The 13392-nt window shown below is 43.9% G+C and overlaps 1 protein-coding gene across 2 annotated transcripts in view; it reads left to right on the top strand.

The window, feature by feature from the left end:
* The first annotated feature begins 3372 nt into the window (after nt 1–3372).
* The window catches only part of LOC134574519 (glutamate dehydrogenase 1, mitochondrial), a 28392-nt gene continuing 18372 nt past the window's right edge, over nt 3373–13392 (top strand). The window contains exons 1-4 of one of the 2 annotated variants that reach the window (XM_063433624.1): nt 3373–3788; nt 9938–10018; nt 11059–11114; nt 12284–12347. In XM_063433624.1, the coding sequence (XP_063289694.1) occupies nt 3404–3788; nt 9938–10018; nt 11059–11114; nt 12284–12347 (586 nt within the window). In that variant the 5' untranslated portion in view covers nt 3373–3403. Of the gene's footprint in view, nt 3789–6015; nt 6042–9937; nt 10019–11058; nt 11115–12283; nt 12348–13392 lie in introns of those variants that run through there. The other variant, XM_063433625.1, reaches the window with a different exon arrangement.

Raw genomic sequence — 13392 nt, 5'->3', positions numbered from 1 at the left:
TACTCTGGCCCTGTCCTAATGGAAGGCCAACTTTTGCATGACTCTGAAGAAAATCTATGTATACACCCTATCATTATGCAAAAAAAATAATTCAACTTTCTTTTTTTTCTAAATAGTAATTTTTAAAATGTTTATATGGTAATTTCAAGATATGAATAAAGAATAAATAACAGTTTAGGCCAGTGGTAGTCAACCTTTTTCTAACTACCGCCCACTAATGCATCTTTTTGGTTGAAAACATTTCCTTACCGCCCACCAGTTTTCGCGCAAGTGCGGAATATTTTTTTCGAAAGGAGGGTGTTTTAAAAAAAATAAATGTACGTACATTTATCTTTTTATTTGCAATTAATGCATGTTTATAATGTTTTTAACTTTATAAAAAGTTTAATGAGAAAACAATAAAGTAAATTGAAATTACCTTTACTAGTGATTAATGAGATCCTTGAGGTTGTAAGGAACAAACGAAGGTCTCCTCTTTCGGTGATATTCAGACGACTTCTCTGTTTGCGCATAATATGATTTCTCATCTGTGCGTCAGCTCCCCTCTTCTCCCTCCTCAATTCCCCTCCCCACCTTTTTTCCCCCTTTTTCTAACCTTCCTTATAGCAATGCCCAGTAGGAAGGCTGAGCTAGGTATCCCACTATAACAGACTGGCACACATACATACAGACATACAGACAGACAGGCACACACACACACACACACAAAGACATACATACAAAGACACATACACATACAGACAGACACAAGAAACAGACACACATACATACACACGACACATACATACACACATATATACAGACAGACACACACACGACACATACAAAGACACACACACACACACAAGACATACATACAAAGACACACACACACACACGACATACATACAAAGACACACACACACAAGACATACATACAAAGACACACACACACAACATACATACAAAGACACACACACACACAACATACATACAAACACACACACAAGACATGCATACAAAGACACACACACACCATACATACAAAGACAAGACACACATATATACAGACATACACACAGACACAAACAAGACACATACAAAGACAAGACACATGTATACAGACATACACACACACACAAGACACATACATAAGACACACACAGGACATACATACAAAGACAAGACACACATATATACAGACATACACACACACACACAAGACACATACATAAGACACACATACAGACACACACACAAGACATACATACAAACACAAGACACATGTATACAGACATACACACAAGACACATACATACAAACACAAGACACATGTATACAGACATACAAAGACAAGACACACATATATACAGACATACACACACACACACAAGACACATACATAAGACACACACACAAGACATACATACAAACACAAGACACATGTATACAGACATACACACAAGACACATACAAGACATACACATACAAACACAAGACACATGTATACAGACATACATACATACAAAGACAAGACACACATATATACAGACATACACACACACATAAGACACACACAAGACATACATACAAAGACAAGACACATGTATACAGACATAGACACACAAGACATACATACAGACACACACAAGACATACATACAAAGACACATACACAAACAAACACACATTATATTTAAGTCACCCTCCTGTTTCCTACCTTTAAGGTGCAGGAGGGTGACTTTCCCTGGGGTCCAGTGGTGGCTCAGGTGCATGGGAGTCAGAGTTCCCACTCTGACTCCCTCCTCCTCCTTCCTCCCGCGCGGCTCTCTGTATGCTGGGAGGAGTGACCGGGGAATCACTTCCTCCCAGCAGATTTGATGTCATCACAGGGGGCCCGGTCGCGCTGTTAAAGCGCCCAGCGCTGACTGGGCCCCCTCACAATCCACATCCATCGGGTGGCCCTGACAGCATGGGCCACCCGATGGACCCCTCCATATGCGGCCCCGGCGGTTTGCCGCCGGGGCCGCAAGTGGTGATGGCGGTACCCAGTCACAGTGGTACCGCCGGCTCGCGCCCGCCCGCCTGCCCAATTTATAAAAAAAAAAATTGAAAATCCCTACCGCCCACCTGGAATCCTGAAACGCCCACTAGTGGGCGGTAGGGACCAGGTTGACGACCCATGGTTTAGGCACTCCAGGATAGCTATTTTTTGTTATCCTGGAGTGCCTGAACCGTTTATTCTGCATAGCGCTATGGAATCTGATGGCGCTATATAAATAATAATATCTTGGAAGGGAGGCCTGACCAGCCTTGGTTACTTGGTGAGTGCGGTATCCAGTACGTCTCTACTATATGGTAATTTCAGCGGGGTGCACACCCTATTTGGTGGTTGCCGCTGTTCTGTAGTGCAGGAAATAAATATATTAAAGTATTACACCAAGCACCATGACCACTAAAGTGATTTATGTAATCATGGTGCCTAGAGTTCCAGGCTGGCTAGTCAATTCTGCATATGGCATTATAGTATTGCTAGACAGTGAAACTCAATGCTTAACCCCATCACTGCCAGTATTGCTATATAGTGAGACTCAGTGTTTAACCCTATCACTGCCAGTATTGCTATATAGTGAGACAGTCAGTGTTTAACCCTATCACTGCCAGTATTGCTGTATAGTGAGACAGTCAGTGTTTAACCCTATCACTGCCAGTATTGCTGTATAGTGACAGTCAGTGTTTAACCCCTTGGCTGCCAGTATTGCTGTATAGTGAGGCACTCTGTGTTTAACCCCTTGGCTGCCAGTATTGCTATATAGTGAGACAGTCAGTGTTTAACCCTATCACAGCCAGTATTGCGATATAGTGAGACACTCTGTGTTTAACCCCTTGGCTGTCAGTATTGCTATATAGTGAGACAGTCAGTGTTTAACCCTATCACTGCCAGTATTGCTGTATAGTGAGATACTCTGTGTTTAACCCCTTGGCTGCCAGTATTGCTGTATAGTGAGACACTCTGTGTTTAACCCCTTGGCTGCCAGTATTGCTGTATAGTGAGACACTCTGTGTTTAACCCCTTGGCTGCCAGTATTGCTATATAGTGAGACACTCAGTGTTTAACCCCTTGGCTGCCAGGCAGTGATGTCACTGAGACTGTATCCAGGTGATTTGGTCTAAGGCCACGCCCACAACCCCGCGTGCCCGCGAGCCCCGCCCTGTCTCTCCGCGCGCCCACGGCCCCTCCCATTTTCCAAATGGTGCACGCGGTCGGTTGTTGTTTCGCTCAGCAGTCCCGTCCCTGACCCCGCCCCCTCCCTCGGCCCCGCCCCCTCCCTGGGCAGCTTATATAAGGCGCGGTGTCAGCCGCTGTCCTCCTGCCGGTCGCCGCTCTGTCCGCCCGCACTCTCAGCCCGCCGCCCGCTGCCGCCATGTTCCGCTACCTGGGGGAGCTGGTTACCCGCAATGGGGGAGCCCTGGCCTCCGCCGCTGACTCCGCGCTGCCCGCCTCGGCCGCCGCCCTCCGCCGGTACAGCCAGGCCGTGGACGCCGAGGACGATCCCAACTTCTTCAAGATGGTGGAGGGCTTCTTCGACCGCGGCGCCGGCATCGTGGAGGACAAGCTGCTGGAGGACCTGCGCACCCGGGAGACCGAGGAGCAGAAACGGGTCCGGGTGAAGGGGATCCTGCGGATCATCAAACCGTGCAACCACGTCCTGAGCGTCAGCTTCCCCATCAAACGGGACAACGGGGAGTGGGAGGTGGTGGAGGGCTACCGGGCCCAGCACAGCCAGCACCGGACCCCCTGCAAGGGAGGTAATAATAATAACAATAATATACTACCGGGCACAGCCAGCACCGGACCCCCTGCAAGGGAGGTAATAATAATAATAACAATAATATACTACCGGGCACAGCCAGCACCGGACCCCCTGCAAGGGAGGTAATAATAATAACAATAATATACTACCGGGCACAGCCAGCACCGGACCCCCTGCAAGGGAGGTAATAATAATAATAACAATAATATACTACCGGGCACAGCCAGCACCGGACCCCCTGCAAGGGAGGTAATAATAATAATAACAATAATATACTACCGGGCACAGCCAGCACCGGACCCCCTGCAAGGGAGGTAATAATAATAATAACAATAATATACTACCGGGCACAGCCAGCACCGGACCCCCTGCAAGGGAGGTAATAATAATAACAATAATATACTACCGGGCACAGCCAGCACCGGACCCCCTACAAGGGAGGTAATAATAATAACAATAATATACTACCGGGCACAGCCAGCACCGGACCCCCTGCAAGGGAGGTAATAATAATAATAACAATAATATACTACCGGGCACAGCCAGCACCGGACCCCCTACAAGGGAGGTAATAATAATAATAACAATAATATACTACCGGGCACAGCCAGCACCGGACCCCCTGCAAGGGAGGTAATAATAATAATAATAACAATAATATACTACCGGGCACAGCCAGCACCGGACCCCCTGCAAGGGAGGTAATAATAATAATAACAATAATATACTACCGGGCACAGCCAGCACCGGACCCCCTGCAAGGGAGGTAATAATAATAATAACAATAATATACTACCGGGCACAGCCAGCACCGGACCCCCTGCAAGGGAGGTAATAATAATAACAATAATATACTACCGGGCACAGCCAGCACCGGACCCCCTGCAAGGGAGGTAATAATAACAATAATATACTACCGGGCACAGCCAGCACCGGACCCCCTGCAAGGGAGGTAATAATAATAATAATAACAATAATATACTACCGGGCACAGCCAGCACCGGACCCCCTGCAAGGGAGGTAATAATAATAATAACAATAATAATCTACCGGGCACAGCCAGCACCGGACCCCCTGCAAGGGAGGTAATAATAATAATAATCTACCGGGCACAGCCAGCACCGGACCCCCTGCAAGGGAGGTAATAATAATAATAATATACTACCGGGCACAGCCAGCACCGGACCCCCTGCAAGGGAGGTAATAATAATAATAACAATAATATACTACCGGGCACAGCCAGCACCGGACCCCCTGCAAGGGAGGTAATAATAATAACAATAATATACTACCGGGCACAGCCAGCACCGGACCCCCTGCAAGGGAGGTAATAATAATAATAACAATAATATACTACCGGGCACAGCCAGCACCGGACCCCCTGCAAGGGAGGTAATAATAATAATAATAACAATAATATACTACCGGGCACAGCCAGCACCGGACCCCCTGCAAGGGAGGTAATAATAATAATAACAATAATAATCTACCGGGCACAGCCAGCACCGGACCCCCTGCAAGGGAGGTAATAATAATAATAATCTACCGGGCACAGCCAGCACCGGACCCCCTGCAAGGGAGGTAATAATAATAATAATATACTACCGGGCACAGCCAGCACCGGACCCCCTGCAAGGGAGTTAATAATAATAATATACTACCGGGAATACCAGGCACAGCCAGCACCGGACCCCCTGCAAGGGAGGTAAGAATAATAATATACTGCCGGGGGGATACCGGGCACAGCCAGCACCGGACCCCCCTGCAAGGGAAGTAATACTATACTACCGGGACACCGGGTCGGGGGGGGTAATACCGGCACAGCCAGCACCGGACACCCTGCAAGGGAGGTAATACTATACTACCGGGACACCGGGGGGCGGGGGGTAATACCGGGCACAGCCAGCATCGGTCCCCCTGCAAGTGAGGTAATACTATACTACCGAGACATGGGGGGGGGGGGGGATACCGGGCACAGCCTGCACTGGACCCCCAGCAAGGGAGGTAATACTATACTACCGGGGGGGATACCGGGCACAGCCAGCACCGGACCCCCTGCAGGGGAGGTAATACTATACTACCGGGAATACCGGGCACAGCCAGCACCGGACCCCCTGCAAGGGAGGTAATAATAATATACTACCGGGATACCGGGCACAGCCAGCACCGGACCCCCTGCAAGGGAGGTAATACTATACTACCGGGGGGGATACCAGGCACAGCCAGCACCGGACCCCCTGCAAGGGAGGTAATACTATACTACCGGGAATACCAGGGGATACCGGGCACAGCCAGCACCGGACATCCTGCAAGTGAGGCGAGTCGCAGGACACCGGGGGTAACACTACCTGTGTTATTATTCTGTATAATGTGAGTGTCCCAGGTTGGATCCTCTGATATAGCCCAGGGGTCCAGTCTCCATACTCGCAAAGTATGCTGAGTGTGTTATTAACATTTTATTCCTATAATATACAGCTATATAGACAGTAGTATCTGCTAATACAGTGACTATTAATAATATTGTATGAATAACGATGATCTGCAAAGAGACTATTATCTTCTAATGGACATTATCCTGATAGACCCTTATGAGCTATGCAGGTTTATAGAAGGTGTTCAGTCAGTCCCGCAATGTCCTTACATTAAGAATCCCCATTTACTATAATAGTCAGTAGATGCAATGTATAGGATGTAATTAGATTTTCATTTAATGGCCCTATTGACCCAATACCTGAACAGAGCTGGAGGTGAGTCCGCAGGACATTGGGATTTGCTTTCATTGTCCTGGGCACTAGTAAAACACAGCATATTCTGTGCATTGCACATCTTATCTTTATTGTCATATTCTCTTACTGGGCTTAATTTCTGCTGGTAATCGCTTTTGTGGGGAACTTCCTATATCTATATCCTGCCTGCAATGGTTTCCATATTAATGTATTTAAGACTATTGATCAGCTGCTGAAGCCTATTGTTTAGATCTTTTTAAGTTTATGCTCAGGGAAGACCTAATCACAGATCCAATTACCATAAACAAAAACCCATTACAAACCTTTTTGTGTATTGGCAGCATTGTCTTAAACACTGCTCACTACACCTAGTGTCCTTTAATGCAATATAATTCATTGTGCGTTTCTCTGTGGGTGCACTCACTATGAACCAGCTGTCGTGGTTTGTATAGAGTTAGATGGTATAAGGATCAATTGGTGAATAGGGAGTAGCCACAGGCTTTCTGACCACTCTGTTGTTCTCTGGAGATTAAAATGTAATTTGTGCTGTCTGGTCTAAGATGTATTTGGTTGATCTAGTACTTTGTCCCCTTTGCTGCAGTCTGACAGTTGTCTGCTTCTAAATGATCGCATGTGTTGAAGGCCATTGCAGTCATTTTAAATAGTCACAGTGCGACCCATTCATGACCCATTCATTCTGCCTCGGACAGCTGACTCGTAGATAAAGATCACTTTGAATTCTCAAAGATGTAATGAGATCCTATGTGCCCCTCCAACTTTGTATAAATGATTACAATTAATTTAATTGGCAATGTATCTCATAAGATGTATTTCAATCATTTTGGGTTATATGGTGGAAACCAGTGTAACGTAACGGTTTGCTATGCAATAGTGTTTTTTTTTTTTTTTCTTTCTTGCATCTTTATGCATCAGTACACCACCCCGTTGGTAATGCTCCACTTTTCACAAAACCTTTCTTGGTTAGACATACAGTGTGTTTGCAGCTGGCAAATGCGAGGCGACCTGAACTGCAGACATAACGCCACCCTGCAGCCAATCACTGTCATCTTACTGCACTATATGGCAAGGAGTTCTCTGCAGGTCAGCTCACACTGATTTCTCATTGGCTGCGCTCTGTACTTCCAACCAGGAAGAGATTTTATACAAATGGGAGGTGGGGCTACAGGTTGCGGGGCCAAACATAACCTGCACTTTGTCTGGTGCGCTGAGTGTTCCTTTAAGATGAAGTTCATTGATGCAAACATCAACACGCTTTGCTAGTATAGAGCTTAGCTGCAACTAAATTGTTTATACACTCTACTTCGATTGTTTGGGTGGTCTGCTTTTATTTTTTGTTTTCCTGTTTCAGTGAAAAACATAGTATTTTTTTTTTCATAACTGTGTGTATGGTAAAAGTGCAAATGCTGTCAATTCATTGTGACCTTCCTGAAGGAATCTGTCCGAACAGCTATCTCCGTTGTCGTGACCTTGAATCAAGTTTCTTTTTAACCAATAGTTATTGGTTAGCGTTTAAGTGCTCTCTATTTCATCATACAGCCTGGTTATGTCACAGGTCAACCTGTGTGTAGTTTAAAAAAAAAAAAAAAAGTCTGATTTTTGTTACTTGGTTTTTAAATGATAATTTGTACTAGTCTAGGCACTCAAAAAGTGCACTTGTTTTTATTTTTAAAATGTATTTATAGAAGTGCCTTAACCTTGGGGCAAATACTGTAAATAGATTGGTGTGACTCGGAGAATTCAAACTTTGTCTGTAGTATACCTAAATACTTTACGTCGACGTTGACATGTTGCAGTTGAGCACACTCTCCCTGGAGCAGTCGTGAAAGATGTGTAATAAATTGCTAGATGTGCAGATATTCATTTATAGACCAGCTAAACCTTTTTACTAGTTGCCCTATATGAATCCCACATGTATATACAAACGCCCTTCTGAAGCTGATCTGTAGTGATTCATTTATTTTTATGCAAAATGGAGGAAAACCTTTTTTTTTTTTTGCCCTTTCAACAAAATGTCAGCTGGTGCTTATTTAGCCTCCTTTGAAACTAGGGAGTGGTAAGGTCTCTTTCAGCAAGCTTTTTGGTTTTGATCCAGTGGAAACTTTTTTTTTTTTTTTTCATGCCGAAAAACTAGCAAGTAATGAGTCATACTGTACAAAAATTCCTTTCTAAGGATGCATTTTGTCTGAGTCTCCTGTCAGGAACCACAGAGGGAAATTGTTTACCAGTGTTCAACACAAACATCCATGTTGCCTAGAAATTGGACAAATATCTGCCCATATTTTGCGTGTGCCAATTTAGCAGGGTGCTTTAATGCTGGTTGTCTTGGCACCTCAGGTGTTAGAGGCTTCATATGTGTAGGACTTTGGTGTATTCTCCTCTTCGAAACCTAAAATTCAGCACAGGAACATGTATCTTAGAAGTCATGGGTTAACCCTAGTCCCAATAAACAGAGAAATTATGTGTTTAATCAGCTCCTCTTTTATTTTTACCGTCTGGGTTGCCAAAAGGTTGATACCCAGATGTTTTAAAACGTCTATGATGTTTTGTCATTCTAAAGGCATGCAGCAAACCCTTATGGGAGTTGTAGATCCCTAGATGTTGAACTACCTTTTGGGCACCCCAGGTCTAGGTTATACCTTGAAGAGTACCCTAGATGGGTTTTACTTGGCTTATGGCGTTTGTCACGCTTTGCCAAAAAATACACTGAAGCAGTAATGAGTCCTACTTGCTGTCTGTGTAACCTGGGTGTCCTTTTACCTTTCAATGAACGTGTTTCGGCAACTTGCTTTTAAACCTTAAAGGATCACTATAGTGTCGGGAAAAGAAAGCGGTTTTCCTGACACTATAGTGCCCGGAGCTAAAACCCCTTCAGTTACTTGATTTATTCCAGCGCCGGGCTCCTTCCCCCGCCGACGTCCGCTCCCTCTGTCAAAGTCAGCGGAGCCGAATGCACATGCACGGCAAGTGCCGCGCACGCATTCAAGCTGTCAATAGGAAAGCATTTCTCAATGCTTTCCTATGGACACTCTGCGTGATGGAGGCATAATATGGAAGACTGCAACTAGAGGCTGGATTAACCCTGCTATGGAAACATAGCAGTTTCTCTGAAACTATGTTAACATCTGAAGAGTTAAAACCTGAGGGACCTGGCACCCAGACCACTTCATTGAGCTGAAGTGGTCTGGGTGACTATAGTGTCCCTGTAATGTTAAAACGGAATATCTAACCTGGATGTTACTGCCCTCAGAGTAATAGTTGTTTATGGACTTTATTCACAAGTCATAAGTTTGAATCCTTCTGAGCACTACTTAGTCTCACTTTTGGTTTTCATTACAAGGTTTATTATTAAGAGAAATGTTATTTTCTTAACCTTACATTTTTTTTTCTTTCCATTCAGGTATTCGTTACAGCACAGAGGTTAGCGTTGATGAAGTAAAAGCCTTGGCTTCTTTGATGACTTACAAATGTGCTGTTGTAGGTAAGTTCTCCTAATTCTTCTACATTTGTCTTGAATACTTTAATTGCAAAAAATACCTTGGGCATATATCTACCTGTGAAGAAAATACTGAGATTATGTAGAATTTCAATCTGAACACTAGAACAGCGACATCAGTGTCCTAATCTGACCTCTTCATCAATCAGTCATGTGGTATATTAGTCTTGTATTTTTATGGATGCAAGAGCAGAAGAGATGTTCTCTGTAAGAACTTGTGAAATGTGGAATCTGAGACTTCCAGCTTGCCATTGAAAGCCGAACCACTCATAAATAAACAGAAATGCTGTTTGGGACTCTGTGCTGTAAAACGTTATGCCCGCTTTAAACACCAGTGACAGCCATGTAATTCTCATGGCTGGCTGAGTAGACGTTAAAGGCAATCTGCCCTTTTCTGCATTTCTAAGGCTTAAATCTTTACAACATTGCACAGTTACCCTAAACTCCCTACCCTGCTTTGCTTTAGTATCGCAGGAACACTCTGCAAAGAATTGCATATGTTAAATTATGGATAGCTCTCCATGCCCGAATGCTGGGCATCCAAGCTACGTTATACAGCAAAATATACAAAAGACCAGGCTAGGGTAATCCAAAAGAGGCTTATTTTTACAATTAAGTGACTTTTCCATTACAGCTGAATTGCCACAAGTGGTTTTGCAAGAATAAGGCAGTCGGTAGACTCCATTACAATGTGTGGGCAATCACAGGCAGTTTCCTGTGAGGACCACTCTGATCAGTACAAACATCAGGGACTATACCCACTGTTCCAGCTGCTTTCTGGCTGTAATTGTATTTGTCGCTTTGTGTAATGCACATGCCCCAAACTCTGCTCTCTACTGAGCAATAAAATCCATTGGTACAATTCAATGAGTGTATAAAAATGTAGGACTCAAAGAAACTTTTTTCATATGGAAAACAAAATATCCCAAATAAAATAACCTAGATTGTCTACCATGGAAAAATAAGATGTCTGGATGTATATGATATGTACCTGTGCAAAACGGACACGTTTCTTTTATTTTTAGATGTGCCTTTCGGTGGAGCCAAAGCGGGTGTCAAAATAAACCCTAGGAATTACTCGGTAAGTTTTTCACACTTGAAAGGACACCCCAAGCTGGGGTTGATATGTCTTTCTTATGTTTTATAAACTGTAGATAATGCATTAAATTTATGCCAAAAAAGTCCAAATGTTGGATGTCTACTTGAAGGTCAGCATTTGTTCCACTTTTTGACACACTTTAACTTCCCATAGAACTGTTGCGTTTTTTCCATAAGCAGTCTTATTGGCACAGCAAGGAATTCTGGGACTTATGGTTCAATTGTCTACTTTCTGCTCTAGGTAGCCAGCACTTAGAACTACAATTCCCAGAAACCTGCCATTGCTTTATGAACTGTAGTGCTTTTTGAGCGGATAGAGACTGCAGTGTAGGTATGTTTATGGAGCAAAGCTATTTTTACAATGGATTTAAAAACAAAATCGGCACTAACCTACATTTTCGAACGTGTGTGAGTGCCCTTTGAGAGATCTGAAGAAAAGTTTGTCAACTGGTCCTGCTTGGCTGTGTGCACATACTTATGGGGCTTACAATGTGGTTTTGAATGTTCATTAACCTAATGTCTTACAAATGCATCTTTCTCTGAAATCGTATGAATTATGGAAAGTGAAGAAAGTTTGCTTAATTTCTATTTAGATAATGAGCTTACGATCTTTAGCTTTAGTCAGCTGGCCTGCGGAAGAGAGTCAGTTTATTGTACTCTAGACTGAAAACCAATCTGAACTTCAAAGCGGATGCCAGAAAGAAATGATTACTTACTGAGGTTCTATATACAGGGGCGGACTCGGCGCTCCCATGGTGACCGATTCCTTTTCTTGTGTATGAAGATTGTAGTCTGATAACTAAGCCCAATTTCCGATGTTCATGCAGCATTACGAGAGCAATCTGTGCCAGCTAATACACTGCATGGGAGGAGACTGCTTAAAATGCTTCCACTTCCCTCTTTTGTGGTCCAACTTTGAAGTCCATTTTACATTGAGTAACTGCAGTGTGTCCTAGACCCAGGCAATGCATCGAGACATGGCTTTTCTGTAAATGTATTGCCGGGGCTCGTCCCTCTCCTGCTTTGTCGTTTAAAGAAAGTAAACATTATGGCAAGTGAAGTGTTTATGGTTTTGAAAGTTGTATCTTTGTTTGAAGATGCTTTAATTAACTTGGGAAATGTAACATTTTCGTTGGTTTATTCCCACCATAGGACGCAGAGCTGGAAAAGATTACGAGGAGGTTCACGATAGAACTGGCAAAGAAAGGCTTTATCGGTAAGTATGCAGAGCTGCTGTATGGGATTAAAGGTTTGATGTATTGGGTTTTATCTTGTATGGCACAGTCTCCAGTGCTTGATACAGCTATTTAATAGGGCATCCTTCACTCTCTCTCACCATCTCTAACCTCTGCAATCATCGTGTTTCCAGTATCTTCTCAGCTTCCTTCTTAAACATCTGTTTATTACACCAAATAAAGATCTTCTTTCCAAATTATAAGGATGTCCACAGCACAGGGCAAAGGGATTTTAAATACTGTTAATGGGGCATAGAGGCAATCACTTCTCCCTGAAGGTCACCTTGGAAATGACATTGGCTCTTGCCTCTCTAGCAGGGTAGCAGCCATTGTGCAGGGCCAGCTTGAACTTCCATCAATGCCTTTAATGTTTGCTTAATAAGCCACTTGCACATTATTATACAATAGCTAGCTTTAGTCTGCTAGGGCTGCCACAAAGGGAAAACTTGATGAGCCTGAGATCAGCTTGCGGCTGTAACCTGTGGTGGGTCTATTTGGAAATCAAAGTAATGTCACAATGGGGTGCTGGCTGTGCCATCCTTGCCATCCGTGCTGGACTGCTCCTCTAGGTCACTTTGATTTGTGTGGGTATCCTGCTAACTCAATGTACGTAACACTCTGCTTTCTCTTCTAACCAAAATGACCAATAATATTCCTATGGACAGCGGCCACTCACTGCTCCTCATTGTCAAAAGACCACTGTCCCACAAACATTGATTTTAGTGGGCATGTACTTAATATCCCTTTAAAGAGAGTCTAAGCACAATGTCCATCTCCTAATGAAATGGTATTGCCTTAGAGATGCAGCCTTGCAAGTGAAATATCTGGTATCCGCATGCAAAATAGGGTGACACTAGACTAAGGCCCTGTGTCCAATGCTTCTCCATCATTCTCAACTGGAATCTGAAGATATAGTCCTTTTTCTTCTGATTGTATGTCTTCTCATACCCACCTCAGTCTTTACATTGGCCAAATAAACTTCATTTTCAATTCTTAAATGGACTCTCCATGCACCTCAACAGCTCA

Source organism: Pelobates fuscus, chromosome 10 (genome assembly GCF_036172605.1).
Source record: "Pelobates fuscus isolate aPelFus1 chromosome 10, aPelFus1.pri, whole genome shotgun sequence".
Lineage (NCBI taxonomy): Eukaryota > Metazoa > Chordata > Amphibia > Anura > Pelobatidae > Pelobates > Pelobates fuscus.
The sequence above is the reverse complement of the archived record's forward strand: the minus strand, read 5'-3'. Positions and strand labels throughout refer to the sequence as shown.